The 16,787-nt window shown below is 49.6% G+C and overlaps 1 protein-coding gene across 3 annotated transcripts in view; it reads right to left on the bottom strand.

Annotated features, from left to right (window-relative positions):
• AKAP13 (A-kinase anchoring protein 13) overlaps nt 1-16,787 on the bottom strand; it is a 759,080-nt gene that overhangs the window by 551,446 nt on the left and 190,847 nt on the right. For all 3 annotated transcript variants that reach the window (XM_078683158.1, XM_078683159.1, XM_078683160.1), the window contains one exon: nt 4,490-4,682. In XM_078683158.1, the coding sequence (XP_078539284.1) occupies nt 4,490-4,682 (193 nt within the window). The remainder of the gene's footprint in view (nt 1-4,489; nt 4,683-16,787) is intronic.

Genomic DNA, 16,787 nt, shown 5'->3' with positions numbered 1-16,787 from the left:
TTTAAGATTGACAAATACCTAGCAACTTTCTAAACAATAGTTTTGCAAAAGCCATGCAAGATAAAACATGGATTGCCAAAAGGCTGTCAGACGACGCCAGACCCACTGGCTTCGTCAATAATAGTTTCCTTTTGTTTTGAACACTATGACAGTTAATGTGTTTTTACCACTGTCTCCCTAGTGCGCTTCTCTTCCTCTCTCTGCGCTCTGTGTTGCTTTGTATTGCCCACTGTTCTTCTACCTGCCTCCTTACACTGCTGTGTGTTCCTTTCCCTGCTTTTCTCTCATCTATGTGTTCACCCGCCCCAGATCCACATCACTCATTATTTCCCCCATTTGCTTTTTTTCTATCCCGGTGCTTCTAGTTGCTCTCTTTCTCTCACTTGTTTTAATTTCTCCAGTCCCATCGGTGGTTGTCCGTGTTGCTTCTCCCATACACACCCCCATGCTACTTACCCCACCCATGTTACCTCCTGCTCCCCCGGACCACCCGTGTAGTTACCACCCACCCTGCTTGAATTGCTTTCATCACCTGCTTTAAAAAAATTATTAAAAACAGAAGGTGGAGTGGTAAATGCAAGCAAAAAAAAGACCACGTCATTTTGTTCAAGCACATGCGTGGTGAACAATCAATCTATCAGGGAGTTGTGAAGCCCTCTACTCACCTGTAAGGATCTCAAGGCGCTGGGGGTGGATGGGGGTGCAGCTCTGGTCAGTCTAAGAGACAGGTCTTGAGGGTCTTCCTGAAGATGTGCAGCGTGGGGGTGTGTCTCGTGTTGATCAAGAGCTCATTCCAGGTCTTTGCAGAGATGTAGGAGACTGCTCTTCCGCCCGTTCTGGCTCGGTGGATGCGCGGGGTTCGGCGAGGACGAGGTTGGCGGATAGGAGGATTCTCTTGGTGCGTGGTAGGATATTCTTTTGTTGAGATATTGAGGTCCGGTGTTGTGGAGGCATTTGTAGGCATGAGTGAGTATATTGAAGGTTACTCTCTTCTCGACGGGGAGCCAGAGGAGTTCTTGCAGGTGTTGGGTGATGTGTTTGTGTCGTGGGGTGCCGAAGAGGAGTCTTACTACGGTATTTTGTATGGAATGGAGCTTGTGGAGCAGAGATTTGTTGATCCCATAGCAGAGGGCATTTCCGAACTACAGTCTGCTGGTTATGAGTGTGTGGGTGATGGTCTTTCTTGATTCAAGGGGGGCCAAATTGAAGGTCTGGCGAAGGATGTAAAGGGTGTTGAAGCAGGTGGAGGCGACGGCGTTTATCTGTCGAGTCATGGTGAGGGAGGAGACGAGTATAATGCAGAAGTTCTGGGTGTGGTCCTAGGGGGTGAGGGGACTGCTGAGGGTAGTGGGCCACCAGGTGTTGTCTCATGCAGAGGGGGTGGTGCCGAGGACTTCTGTCTTCTCTGAGCTAAGCTTCAGGCATCTGCTGCTAATCCAGGATGAGACATCCTTCATTTCTTGCTGGAAGCTAAATCTGGTGTTGAGGGAGTCCTTAGTGAGGTAGAGGATGAGCTGGGTGTCGTCGGCATAGGATACTATGGGAGCCATGTAGATGTTGAAGAGCGCGGGGCTGAGCGATGATACTTGGGGTACGTCGAAGTTGATCTCTGTGAGTTTGGAGAGGAGGTGGGGGGAAAGAGTCTGATTCTTTGTGTTCTGCCGGTGAAGGAGTGGAGCCAGTCAAGGGTGGTGCACTGTATACCGGCATTGTGGAGTCTGGCGGTGAGAGTGCGGTGGGAGACAGTGTTGAAGGCTGCGGAGAGGTCAAGTAGGATGAGTGCTGTGGTGTAGCTGTGGTTGAGGAGGGTGAGGATGTCATCTGTGGCACCGAGTAGGGTGGTCTCGGTGCTGTCGTTGCTGCGGAATCCGGATTGGGAGGGGTAGAGGATGAAGTTCCCGTCAATAAATTTCATTAGTTGGACATTTACTATTTTCTCTGAGACTATGGCAGCGAAAGGGAGGAGAGAGATGGGTCTGTAGTTATAGATGTCAGTCGGGTCTGCTGAGGGCTTTTTGAGGAGGGTTTTGACTTCTGCACATTTCCAGTCACCGGGGAATGAGCGCCTTTGAAGGTGGCATTGATAGAACGTCATAGCTCAGGTGTGATGGCGGGCGGAGGCTCTGTGGAAGATGTGCAGAGGGCGGGGGTCCGTGGGGGCTCCAGAGTGAATGCATTTCAAGGTTGACGCGGTGTCTAACTGGTGACTAGGGTCCCGGAGGACATGGTGGGCCGGAAGTCGTTGCTGGAGGGAGGAGTGGGTTTGGTGCCCAGGGTCTGTTCGTTGAAGTTGCATAGAGGGACCTTATTTTCAGGTGGAAGTAGGAGCAGAGTTTGTTGCAGAGGTCCTGGGAGGGTGCGACGTCCGTGGATTTGATGGGGGGGGGCTTGGTGAATTCCAGGATGATGCTGAAGAGTTCCTTGGGGTGGCTGGTGTTGGCGAGGATTTTGTTTCGTATGAAGGTCCTTTTGGTGGATCTGATGAGTTGGTGGTATTCGGTCATGGCATTCTTGTATGTGGTGTGGTCTTCTGGAGTGTTGCTGTTTCTCCAATTTTTCTCGAGACATCTGCAGGTGCGTCTGGATTCTTGAGAGGTCTGCGGTGAATCAGGTGGCCTTCCTGGGGCACTGTCTGTCGGGTTGCGGAGGGGGGAGAGCTTGTTTACGCAGTTGGTGATCCATCTGTGAAGTTCTTTGGCTACAGAGTTGGCGTTGGTCGAGGTTGGGGGTGGGGGCCATCGCGGATGAGGGTCGAGTTGAGGTGCTCCTTGGTGAACTTGCTCCAGTCCTTCGCAGAGGGCAAAGTGCAGGTTTGTTGATGTGGAAGCGTACGCAGTGGTGGTCAGTCCAGGGGGGTTGTGTGGTGTGGCTTAAGTGGATGTTGTTACCCACTGTGAAGATGGAGTCGAGTGAGTGTCCTGCCTTGAGGGTGAGGGTGGTTACGCGTTGTTTCAGTCCAAGGTTGGCGAGGTTGTCCAGGAGGGTGGTAGAGTTGGGGTCGCTGAGGTTGTCGAGGTGGAAGTTGAGGTCTCCAATGAGTTTGTACTCCATGGAGGCGATGGTGTGGGGTGCAATGAGTTCGGAGATGATGGTAGTGAACGCGGTTCAAAGTCCGGTATGGTGAGGGTGCCGCATAGGGTCGTTCTGGATCTGAAAGTGGATGTGTTTGGTTGTGGACGGGGAGTCGCTCGTGCTGGAGGTGCTGAGTCGTAGGGAGCTCTTGTGTGCGATAGCGGTTGGGGTGGTCCTTCCGCTGTATCTTGTATCCGTCGGGGATGACGGTGGCGCTGATGGGGCAGAGGTGGGGTTGGTCCACGGTTCTGTGAAGAAAGCAACATCTGGCGGAAAGGTGTAGAGCAGGTCCCAGATATCCACAGCATGTCTGTGCAGGATGGGCACGTTGAGCAGAATGCATCTCAGGGCTTCGGGGGGGCTGGTGTCCACCATGAGGGGAGGGCGGCCGTGGGGGTGCGGGGGATGGTGAAGGTTTGTCGGCAGTGTCGGCAGGAGAACTGCCCATGGGTGGTGTTCGGCATAGGCAGCTGGGTCGTAGCAGTGGGTGGTCGGAGTACCAGGGTCCCTGGCACAGGTCACAGACGGGCATTACTTTGGCACACCTTTGGAGTGCCAGCTGCGCACGGCCGCCATTAAATAGGGAAGGGGGAGGCAAGTGCAGCTGTGAGGCGGGAGCGGGAACCGGCAGGGGCCGCGGGGGCAGCAGCGGCAGGAAAAGGGCGGCAAAACTGGCACGGAGGACACAAACAAGGGCACAGGTAACGAAACAGGCAAAATAGACATAAACACAGAAGACTCAAATTAAAGGTAGAACATTAAAGGCACAGTAACAAAAGACAAAAAGACAGACAAAAAAACAGGCACAAACACGAATACAGACAACAATGGATCAGCAGAAGAGCAAGGCTCTCCTATTGGATCACCAGGGATGAGGTGCAGGCAGGAGCCTGCGGGTGGAGGTGGGCCTCAAACACCTACCTTACAAAGCTGTAGGTGCAGCAGCACAACAGCAGAGCTGCTGAAGCTTAGAGCAGAGTCTCACACCAGCAGGTCAGAGGTCTGGCTACTAAATGACACTGGAGGCCAAGTCATAAGCCTATTTTTCCTTTTTCTTTTGCCATGCTGTACAGCATCAGGGAGATGCTGTACAGCATCGCTAAAAACCACTGGCAAAGACAATAGGTGCTAACTGTGAGACATATTGGTTTTGTCAATGCTCCTCTTATGTTGAAAATAAAGTATATGGGTCAATGCCACTAAAGCACTTTGTACTGTTAAAAAAAAGGTTACTGGATGCACATAAGGAGATACAATCAAGGGTTCACTCAGTTTAGCCAATAACTTACTTTTTAAAATTCAACAATGATGCAAAGTCATCCTGTCTAATGGTTTTGCATGTTAATGTACAGAGAGCTTAGGCCCCAAGAATTCTAAAAAAATTTATGAAAACCCTAGAAGGAAATCCATTACTTACCAAGCGCTCAGAAGCTCTGCTTTCCCTGGAAGTAGCTTCCAGGTCTCCTTTTTTGAGGTAGAGAAAAGAACTGCCTTCGTCATTCGAGGTTAATGCAGGTCGAGTTAGCTCCTTGGAACTTTTGGAAACTGCTTCAGAGGATTGAGGCAAGGTTTTGCCTTCACCATCTCCAACAAGGCCTTCCAGGCTATAACTGAAATAAATAAACAGTATCATAAATTAAATACCGAGAAGGCTGATAAAAAGGGAAAAATGTAGCCAAATTCAAACAAGCATCGTTAAAGAAAATAGGTCAGGATTGAAGGTTGTACAGGGGACAGACCATTTGGGCATGTCTGTGTTTCCATGCATTAGCTCATTAACGCCAGGCACATTGGCGTTGCCAATGTTTGTTAATATTTGTAAAGTTTAGTAAGGGAAAATAGAAGCTGTTTTTACCATACTAAGATATCTTTCACATGCCTCCTTTTTCAATCCAAACCACCAAGTACTCCACTGAATTTCTGGACAATATCACCTACGGTCAGCCTCAAAAACCATACTTGAAACACATTCCTGCTTCCACCTTCCTTAGAGTCAGATATTCGGAAACACAGAAAATAACGAAAGGCCTTTCTCTTCAGACATATATTCATACTACAAACTGCTCTGTCCCTCTACTTCCTTGTTTCAAGGCCACTGAATGTCCATGCCACTCTAACAGCACAAAAAAAGCTATCTTGGGGTAGTGAAAGTGCTGTACCGAAACGATAAATAAAAATCCCATGGGAAATTATGCTAGATCCATACTTTGACACATCTATAAAAATCACAATCAACATTCAGTTGCTGTTATTATTTGAAAAAATACATCCAGACATCACATCACAGATTCAACAACACAGAGACATGGTGAAAATGAAGTCTGCGCTGTATTTATTTTCAGAAAAACAAATAGCGGGGGGGGGGACGATATGAATCATGAACAAGGGATAGAGTGAGCAAAGAAACATAACAGACACTCTCACAGTTTTCTGGAGTAGCTACTTTGACACTACAACAGCATTGGTTCTATGAAGAACTATCCTTAGCCATTGCAAGCACTGAAGAACAAGTTACTTACCTTCAAGTAAGGCCTTTTCTGGTAAATACTGTATCTAATCACAGATTTCTCACCCTTTGAATATTCCCCAAGCATCAGAATGGATCAGAAACTCTTTAGCAGTACCCTTGAGAGCCGGAAGGTTGCATCGTACGGCTCCATATTGAGGTTAGTTTGCATGGGTGGTGCTGCTCCATTCATCACCTCTGGAGCAGATTGACAACAGTTGCTTTCCAGGCTTTCTGAGCCCCAAACGCAGAGCCTAATAGATAATTGGCTACGACCACTTTGCAGATATCTAGACGTGGTACCTTTTTAGATGGAAAAACAAGCAAGATCACAGAAAACGGAGGAGAGAGGGGTGGTGAGGAATCTGTGGTTAGATAGAGTAGCAGAACGATGATACTTTGCTGACCTGCAAAAGAGTCAATACTTTTGAAAGAAAGGAGCCTTGGGTTCTCAGAACCAGTTTATCTGGGAAGAAGACGGTGTATGGCAGGTTGATAGAGTGTGCCTGTATGTCGCTCGCACAGTGGCCCAATGTTATGGTGACGAGAAAAACTGTCTTAGAGATGAGAAGCTGAGAAGGACAGCTAATCATTGGTTCAAAGAATAAAACATTAGGTGTGTGAGGACCAACTTGAGATCTCAGTGAGGCATAACAAAGTGAGAGGTTGGAAGCGTATGGTGCAAACCTTTTAAAAAAGTGCATCACAATGATCGGGCAACTGCAGAAAAGCTAAAAGACCCAACAGGTATCTGCAGAGTAGCACAATAAGCTACAAACGTGTCCTAATAGAAGAGGTATACTGATTTGGTGGAGGGATGCCTGGCTGTCTAAATGACATCGACAACCACAGGAAGAAGGTCTAAAGCAGTCAACTGCTGTGGCTCAATCTCCAAGCACAGAGATGGAGGTTGTACAGGCTAGGGTGCTATAAACAACAAAGAGCCTCACCTAGAGTATACTGAGTCTTGACAAAAATGACAATCCCAGGGTTTTCAATTCTTTTTTCGAATCCCTCGAGTGTGATCCATTCAACTACTCTGATTTGTCACAGTATATCGATGACTATCCTTACCAGTTTTTAATGGTGAGAATGATGTTCATTATTTCTCACAGGGGTTCACTGGGCACTTATACACAATAGTAAGCACAGTTATTTTTCCTGACTATCACGTGTGCTTCCACATATATTATTAATTTTTGTTGTGGTTTGCGTAAAGGAGAACAAATACTGTTTTCTTTCTCCTTTTTTCTTTCATGCACAGAGAGAGAGTTGCCGATGATGAGAAGTGGGTAAACTGACAAATGTTAGTCAGCAACCCCGTTGGCGGTTCTACCGTGAGGTACTTTCTCTCTTCCCTCACACTTTTTTTCCAATTGCAGAAGGTGGGGAGCCTGGATGGTAGGATTTGTTGTTTAATGGTGAGGATAGTCATCGATATACTGTGACAAATCAGAGTAGTTGATCACACAAGAGGGATTCGAAAAAAGAATTGAAAACCCTGGGCTTGTCATTTTTGTCAAGTATACTCTATGTGAGGCCCTTTGTTTTTTATAATGTGAGTGGGGGCAGCCTCTCCTTTCCTTCCCCCTTAGCTCAGAGTAGATGAGAGTGCTTCTGTGACTGAAGATCTTCCTGAAGCAGCCTGACCAGAGGACAGATGCTACTGCCCATGAGGTCTGGATACCACACTCTCCTTGCCGAATCCAGTGTCACTAGGATGACTTGGCCCTGGTCATTCCTGAAACTTTTTCAGTACCCGTGGCAGGAGAGGTAAATAAGGAAAGTCATATACGAGTCCGAGCTGAACCCCAGAAGGAATGCATCTGTGAGGGAGCACTGTGGTACTCCAACATGCAAAAGTGCTGACAGAGCACGTTATCAGCAGTGGCGAAGAGATAGAGTCATGGTTCTCTGCATTCGTATTGCAACACCTCGGGTGTAATATCATTTATTATCTGCCAGAGTTCGTCCAGGACTGGTGTTTAGAGATTCCACCAGGTGGTGTACCACCAAGAATGTCCCCTGGTCTTACTGCCATTTACAGAGTTGTAGTACCTCGAGACTAGGCAACGTGATCCCTACCCACCCTGCTTTCTGCAGTACCCCATGACAGTAATGTTGCCTGTGAGAACCTGTACTAAGCTCCCATTGATGGATGGTAGGAAGGCCTTTAATGCTAAGCGGATCACCCTTAACTATAAAAAAACTGATGTTGAGGCAGGTTTCGGATGGAGTCCCGAGTACTTGGATCTCTACCTCTCTTAGATGGCCTCCCCAGCCCAGAAGTGATTAATCTGTTACCACTGTCATTTCTGGGTGGGGTAAAGAGAGGGGTTTGCCACTGGCCCAATCACAGTCTAGCACACACCACTTTGGATCTTTTGCAGTCTCCTCTGAAAGCTGGATGGAATCGGCTTCATCCCCCATGTGCTGTGCCCACTGGGACTCCACATCCCACTGCAGAGACCTCCATATCCAAAATGTCTTCAACCCTCAGTTCTGGGGGGAGGGGAGAGGGTGGTACACCCCAGAAGTGACAGTGTGGATGGAGGTGTATCAAAGCACCACCCCTTGTGTGCTGATGTCCATTTATGTCACTTTCCACGCCCTCAGACAAGGAGTGTAAACAAATGTCAATACCGGTGTACAGACTGCCAACTTGCGAAATTTTTAGATGTCAAAACACAGAGCAAGAAGGTGAGAGTGGCTCGATGAATCTACGGGTATGAAACAGAATCCACCAGAAGGATTATGTTACTTACCCTGTAAGCATCTGTTCGTGGCATTTAGTGCTGTAGATACAAATGCTCTGCATACTCCTGCCACGTAGTGTTGGGTCTGGAGTTGTGCATGTTGTTTTTCCACGAAGAAGTCTTTCTAGTCATGAGACTGAGGGACTTCTCTCGGTGATACTGCGCATGGGCATCGACTCCTTTGTTAGATCGTCATAAAGCAGGGGGGTGAAAAAGGAGTGTAAAGAACATATAAGTACAAAGATGTTCATGCCAAATGTAAGCATATCACATAAGTATGTAATGTAACTACAATGGCCACAGGCATGCGGGAGGACACATGTGAATCTACAGCACCACATGCCACGAACAGATGCTTACAGGGTAAGTAACATAATGCATTCGATGGCATGTGTTGCTGTGATACACATGCTCTGCACAGACTGTAAAGTAGTCCCTCATAAGAAACGGTGGCTAGCCTGTGGGAGTTGCAGTAGTTTGAAAAAGAGTATGTAGCACTGCCTGACCAGCATTAGCTTGTTGGCGTACTTAAGTAGTAGTGGTAAATGTGTATGGGGTAGACCATGTAGCTGCATTACAAATGTCAGCTATGGGAATATTTCCTAAAACGGCCATAGTAACTCCCTTTTTATGACTGGAATGTGCTCTGGGAATAACAGATAAAGGCCTTTTGGCCTTAATGCAGTACAATTTAATACATTTGACTATCCAACTGGCAATGCCAAATTTGGATACTGGGTTGCATTTATGAAATGGAGAAAACTCTACAAAGAGTGGTTTTGTTTTACTGAAAGATTTAGTTCTATCTATGTAGAACATGAGTGCTCTTTTTACATCTAGGGTATGAAGAGCTGTTTCTGCTACAGAGGTAGGGGAAAGAACTGGGAGCGCAAGAGATTGATTGATGCAAAACTGAGAGATTAACATAGGTAGGAATTTAGGATTAGTACGAAGAACCATCTTGTCATTATGTATTTAGAAGAATGGTTCTTATAAGGTTAAAGCCAGGAGTCCACTAACACACCTGAGTAAGGTAATGGCAACTTAGAATGCCACTTTCTATGAAAGAAATTGGAGGAGGCATTAGTGTAGAGGCTCGAAAGGGGGAGACACGTGAGTCTGGCTAGAACAATGTTAAGGATCCAAGAATGTACTGGAGGAGCCCGAGGAAGAATGCCTCTTTTAAGACCTTCCAAGAAAGCCTTAATGACTGGGATTTTGAACGGTGAGCGATGCGGTCTATTTTGGAGATAGGCAGCCACTGCAGCGAGGTGTAAACTAATGAAAGTGTAGTCTAAATTAGCCTTTTGCAAATGAAGTAGGTAGCAGATAATGTCTTGCACCGTAGCTTTCATAGGATCAATTTGTTTGTGTTGGCAGTAGCAAACGAAAAGTTTCCATTTTGCAGCATATCATGCTCTAGTTGTGAGTGTGCGTGCTTGCTTGAGAATGTTCATACATTCTTGAGGTAAAAGAAGGCCAAACTCTATGACCTCAGAAGCCAAGATGCTGAATTGAGAGTTTTAGGGTCTGGGTGTCTGATTTGTCCTTGATTCTGAGCAAGAAGTTCTGGCCTGCTGGGAATCTTCTCATGTGGAACTAATGAGAGATCTAATAGTGCCATGAACCAGGGTTGACGCGCCCAGGTGGGAGCTTCTGGGATAATGGTAAGAGATGCTTGCCCGAGTTTCCAAACCAGAAACAAAACAAGAGGGAGAGGTGGAACAATGTAGGAAAACATCCCTGACTAACTCATGAACTGTGCGTTGCCCGTGGATAGTGGGTGTGGGTACCTGGATGGGAAGTCTGAACATTGCGTGCTTTCGACTGTGGTAAAAAGGTCTATATGAGGAAACCCCAACTTTTGAAAGTATGGAAGGAGGACTTGTGGGTGGAGTTCCCACTTGTGGGTCCGCTGCTGCATCCTGCTGAGCAGGTCTGCTAAATGTTGTTCGCTCCTGGCAGATATTCTGCTAAGAGATTAATTTGGTGGTGAAAATCTCAGTTCCATATGGTCTGAGACAGTTTTGACAGTTGAGAAGACCACCCCCACCACCCCCTGTTTTTGCAAATAATGCATGGCTGTCATTGTCTGTCCGGACTAGGACAACCTTGCGAGATCGGTGAGGGACGAAAGCCTTTAGTGGTAGGAAGACCAGCTGAAGTTCCAAGCAGTTTATATGTAGTGATTGATGTTTGGCCTCGAACCGTGAGATCTTGTAGATGGACACCCTAACTCATCTCCAATGAGTTTGTGGTGAGAGTGAGGTGGGGAACAGGGTCTAGAAAAGGCTGCCCCTGTAGCTGGTTGTTGGTGTTCCACCATTGCAGAGATCGGTGAGTGCAGTGGTCTATCTACACTAGATCTTCAAGGTGACCCTGTGATTGAAACCACTGGCGGCTAGACAATTCGGTCAGGGACTCATGTATTACCTCACGAGGAGAACTGTGGTAGTGCAAGAGCCCATCGTTCCTAGCAGACACATTACAGCCTGAAATGTGAGAGTTTGTTTTGAAGATGAGACGTGGGGACATTTATTGTAAACCCTAGTCTGTGAACTAGATCTACTGTCAACTGAGTGTATCATTGGCACTTTAGGTGGGCACTGGCTTTGATAGGCCAATCGTCTATAGCTATGGGAATATGTGAACATTTTGTCTTCACAGATGTGCTGCAACTACTGCCAAAAAGTTTGTGAAAACTCGCGGTGCTGTGGTCACCCCGAATGGTAGAACTTTGAATTGGTAATGCTTGCCCGTTATGACAAGTCTGAGGTATTTGTGGTGTGCAGGGTGTATTAGTACAAGGAAATAGACATCCTTTAGGTCCATGGTTGCCATAAAGTCAGCACGTTAGAGAAGTGGAATAAAATTCTGTAGAGCTACCATATGGAAATGTTCTGCCAGGATGAAGTGGATGAGAGGTGTGAGATGTAAGATTGGTCTCAGTGACCTGTCCTGTTTGGGAATGAGAAAGTATAGAGAATATATAACCCTGATCCTTGTTGAAGCGGGATGAGTTATATAGCCCCTTTGAGAAGAATCAATCAATCAATCATGGTATTTATAGCGCGCACTACATACCCGTGAGGCTCTAAAGGCGCTTGGGGGGGGGTGATAGGGGGGCGCTGCTACTGTTCCAAGAGCCAGGTTTTCAGGAGTCTCCTGAAGGTTCGGAGGTCTTCGGTCTGCCACAGGTGGATGGGGAGGGCGTTCCATGTCTTGGCGGCGAGGTGGGAGAATGATCTGCCGCAGGTGGTCACTCTTCGCATGCGGGGGACGGTGGCGAGGGAGTGGTCGGCGGAGCAGAGCTGGTGGGTGGGGGTCTAGAAGCTGAGTTGGCTGCTGAGGTATTCTGGTCCGGTGGTGGCGTGCCTTGTGTGCGTGGATGAGGAGCTTGAAGGTTATCCTCTTGTTGACGGGGAGCCAGTGCTGGTCTTTCAGTTGGGGTGTGATGTGGCTGCGGTGAAGGATGTCGAGGATCAGGCGTGCCAAGGTGTTCTGGATGCGTTGGAGCCGTTTCAGGAGTTTGGCTGGCGCTCCTGAGTAGAGTGCGTTGCCGTAGTCCAGTCTACTGCGGACGAGGGCCTGGGTGACTGTCCTTCTAGTTTCGGTGGGGATCCACTTGAAGAACCTGCGAAGCATGCGGAAGGTGTTGAAGCAGGAGGAGGAGACGGCGTTGACCTGCTTCGTCATGGAGAGGGTGGAGTCTAGGATGACTCCAAGGTTGTGTGCGCGGTCGGTGGGTGCTCCTAGTGCAGTCGGCCACCAGGAGTCGCCCCAGGCCGAGGGGGTGGATCCAAGGATGAGGACCTCCGTCTTCTCCGAGTTAAGCTTCAGTCGGCTGTTTCTCATCCAGTCGGCAACTGCCTTCATTCCCTCGTGGAGATGGGTTTTGGCGGTGTGGGGGTCTTTGGTGAGGAAGAGGATCAGCTGGGTGTCGTCGGCGTAGGAGATGATGTTGAGGTTGTGCCTTCGTGCGACGTTGGGCGAGCGGTGCCATCTAGACGTTGAACAATGTTGGGATGAGCCTTGGGGCACGCCGCAGATGATCTCGGTGGCTTTGGAGCAGAAGGTAGGGAGGCGGATGGTCTGAGTTCTGCGGGAGAGGAAGGAGGTGGTCCAGGCTAGGGCCTTCTCCTGGATTCTGGCGTCGTGGATGCATGTTCGTAGTGTGTGGTTTCAGACCGTGTTGAAGGCGGCTGACAGGTCCAGGAGGATGAGGGCTCCAGTTTCTCTGTTGTCGAGCAGGGTCCTGATGTCGGCGGTGGCAGCGATGAGGGCGGTTTCGATGCTGTGGTTGCTGCAGAACCCGGACCGGGACGGGTTGAGGATGCTGTTCTCTTCGAGGAAGCTGGTCAGTTGTTTGTTGATGGCTTTTTCGATGACCTTCGCCGGGAACGGGCATAGGGAGATGGGTCGGAAGTTCTTGAGTCCTTGGGGTCCGCCTTGGGTTTCTTGAGTAAGGCGATGATCTCTGCGTGCTTCCAGCTCTCCGGGAAGGTCCTGTCTCGAAGAAGATGTTGATGGTTTTCCAGAGATGGGGTGCGATGGTGCTGCTAACTTTGTTGAAGATGTGGTGTGGGCACGGGTCTTTCGGGGATCCGGAGTGGACGGTGTTCATGATCTAGATGGTGTTGTCATCGGTGATGTTGGTCCAGGCGAGCAAGCGGTTGGTGCGGGTGGTGGTCGTGGGAGCGGGGGTCTCAGCGGTTGCCGGGGTGGTGATGGCGTTGAAGCTGTCATGGATGTGAGTGATCTTGCGATGGAAGGTGGCGGCCAACAAGTCACATAGGTCTTGTGATGGTGGTATGTCGTTGGTGTTCGAGCTGGGGTAGGAGAGTTCCTCCACGATGCTGAAGAGCTCTTTGCTGTTGTGTGCGTTGTTGTCTAGGCGGTCTTTGAAGGAGGTCCTTTTGGCAGATTTGATGAGGTGGTGGTGTCTGTGGGTGGCGTTCTTGTGGGCTGTGTAGCTTTCCGGTGCTCGTTCGTAGATCCAGTATTTTTCGAGTTTTTGGCAGGTTCGCTTGGAGGCCTGTAGGTCTTCGGTGAACCAGCTGGCTCTCTTGCTGGTGTGGGTGTTGGAGGGCCTCTTGAGCAGGGCGAGGGTGTTGGCGCAGTCGTCGATCCATTGTCTGAGGCTGCGGCGTCGGTTGGGTCTGCGGGTGGGCTCTGGGCGAGGGCGATGGTTAGCTGGTCCTCTGTGACCTTGCTCCAGTGGCGGCGAGGCATCTGCTGGGTGCGATGGTGGATTTCCGGAAGGTGCAGTGGATACAGCGGTGGTCGGTACAGTGGAGTTCAGTGGTGTGGTTGAAGATGTGGGTGCTAGATGAGAAGATGGGGTCAAGCGTGTGGCCAGCGGAGTGGGTGGGTGTTGTGACGAGTTGTCTGAGTCAGAGGTTGGCGAGGTTGTCAATCAGGGTGGAAGAGTTGGCGGGGTCGTTGTTCTCTAGGTGGAAGTTCAGGTTCCCCGAGGAGTATGTAGTTCATGGAGGCGAGGGCGTGAGTGCTGATGAAGTCGGCGATGGAGTCGCTGAACTGCGGTCGGGGTCCGGGGGGTCTGTAGATGAGGGTGCCCCTGAGGGTGGTGTTGGGGTGGGTGTGGATCTGGAAATGCAGGTGTTCGGCAGTGCTGAGGGCGTCGTCGGTATCTGTCGAGATTTTGAGAGTGTTTCTGTGGACGATGGCCATTCCTCCTCCTACTCCGTTGGTGCGGTCCTTGCGGGTGATCTTGTAGCCTTCCGGGATGGCTATGGCGATTTCGGGTGCGAGGCGGGGGTCAGCCAGGTCTCTGTCAGGAAGGCGATGTCTGGGGCGTTGGTGTCGAGTCGGTCCTAGAGTTCGACGGTGTGTTTGCGGGCGGAGTGGGTGTTGAGCAGGATGCATCTGAGGAAGTTGGGTTCTTCGGTACGTGGGTTGGCAGGCCGGATGCTGGTGAAGCTGCAGTTCCGGCAGATGAAGGGTCCTTGGGTGCGCTTCGGGGCGGCCAGGCTGCAGGTGCGTGATCGCGTGATCGTCCGGTGTTGAGTGTGTGGAGGGTGCTGGAGTCATAACAGAGGCGGGCGTTGTGGTGTCTGCGGGGGCCAGGAGTCCTGGCGTGGACAGGTGCAGACGGGCTTGCCTTAGGCGCGCCCGCTGCAGCGCGGCCTCCATATAAGGGGAGGTGGGAGGGAGGAGCAGCTGGGAGGCGGGAGCGGGTAGGCGAGTGGTCGAGTGAGGGGGCGGGGCCGTGCGGAAGCAGCAGCTGGAACGGCACAGAAAGGGGTGGGGTCAACAACCACACAGAGCACAAAGGGGCACAAAATAAAATAAAAACAGAGGTCAACAATGGCAACAGTGAGAAGCAGCAGAGAAGGGGCACAGAAGGAAAAAATGGGCAGCGGTGGGAAGGGGCACAGAAAGAAGAAAATGGGCAACAATAGCAGAAGGGGCACAGAAGGAAAATGGGCAGCAAAAAAACCAGTTACAGGAACAGCGACAAAATACGGGCAACAGAATACAGGGTTACATGAACAGAAACAACAAGCACAATCTACAGGGGAGGAGCGGCAAACTTACGGCAGCAGTGGGGGAGAGGCACGGGTACTGCGGAGGTGCTGTGCGGCGATTGGAGCGGCATGGGTCGTTCTCATTGCCGCATCACAGCCTCCATATAAGGGGAGGTGGGAGGGAGGAGCAGCAGCTGGGAGGCGGGAGCGGGGTGGTGAGTGGGCGAGTGAGGGGGTGGGGCCGTGGGGAAGTAGCGGCAGGAACGGCACAGAAGGGGGAGGGTCAGCAACCACACAGAGAGCACCAAGGGGCACAAAATAAAATAAAATCAGAGGTTAACAATGGCAAGAGTGGGCAGCAGTAGAGAAGGAGCACAGAAGAACAAATGGGCACCGGTGGGAAGGAGCACACCAGGAAGAAAATGGGAAACAATAGCGGAAGCGGCACAGAAGGAAAATGGGCAACAAAAAAACTGAGTTACAGGAACAGCGACAAAATATGGGCAACTGAATACAGGGTTACAGAAACAACAGGCACAATCTACAGGGGAGGAGCAGCGAACTTACGGCAGCAGTGGGGGAGAGGGACGGGCACTGCAGAGGTGCTGTACGGCGATGGGAGCGGCCTGACCTGCAAGCTTTGACCTCTTGTTCGAGAAGTTTTAGATGATCCTGTGATAACCTGTGAGATGTTGCGTGGCGTGGTAATGAGCTGCAGACAGTAGCCATGTTGGATAATGGCTAGTACCCATTAGTCTGTGGTGAGGGATTCCCAGACTGGGTGGAAAAATTGCAGTCTGCCCCAGAATTGTGTGGAGTGTTGGGAAGGACTGGGTAGTCACTGCTTTGCAGTTGGGGCACCCTGCCCTTTCCCTTGTTGTTTCAGTCTCTGAGGAAACCTCTGAAATGGCCCTTACTGTAGGCAGACTGGCCTGGTTTTTGTCGGGAAGTGGAGGAGTCTGAGGTGATGGATTTATATGCACCACTGTAGCCTGTGCGACAAAAGGACCCCCTAGGAGTGGACGTCTGTCCTGCCTCCACGGCCTTAGCGGTGTCAGTGTACTTTTTCATTTTGTCAGGGGTAGTGTCTACCTGTGAGCCAAAAAGGTACTCTTTCTCAAAAGGCATATTTAGTACTGCCGGAGGTGCCTCTGGTTTGAACCCAGAACACCTAAGCCCAACGTGTCATCTAAGAAGCACTCTGTTATTAAAACCCTAGCAGCTGTATCTGCAGCATCTAGTGCACACTGGATGGAATTGTTGGTAACTGCCTGACCCTCTGTGACAATATGTTGTCCCCTTTGGCGGTGTTGCTCTGGGAGGTACTGTAAGAGTTACTCCATTTCATCCCAATAAGCTCCATCATAGCGGCCAGAAAGGCATGGGAATTGGCAATATAGCAATGATTATCTGCCTGTGCAGTGACTCTCTTCCCAGCTGCATCTATTCGATTACTCTCCTTTTCAGGAGGTGGACTATCCCCAGTACACTGTCTGTTAGCTCTTTTATGAACATTAGTTGCAATCATGGAGTTTGGTGGAACTTGGCCCCTGACAATGGTGGGTCAGAAGGAGCTGCCTTGTATTTTTTGCCCACGTGTGGAGTGATCACTCAGGTACAGACTGGCTCTTTAAAAATGTCCTAAGCATGTCCATTCATGCCGGGAAGCACAGGTAAATATTGGTTGTCTCTATGTGTGGAAAAGAGAGAATCAAACAAAAATACCTGTTCTAGAGACTCTTTGTGCAGCTCAACATTATGGAAGCCATTACAGTAATGGGGTAACCCAAAAGGCACTGGACCTGGGTATCAATCGGTATTTAAACAACAATGGTCCAAGACCTCTATATTTAGATAGATCGAGTCAATCAATAATCAATTCCTAGTTATATACTTCTGAGCATGTACATATAAGTCAGCTCCGTTCAATGTATGCACATATTCCAAGAAGCATAGAAAACAACA

Source organism: Lissotriton helveticus, chromosome 3_1, assembly GCF_964261635.1.
Source record: "Lissotriton helveticus chromosome 3_1, aLisHel1.1, whole genome shotgun sequence".
NCBI classification, from domain to species: Eukaryota; Metazoa; Chordata; class Amphibia; order Caudata; family Salamandridae; genus Lissotriton; species Lissotriton helveticus.
This window is presented reverse-complemented; position numbering and strand designations above follow the sequence as displayed.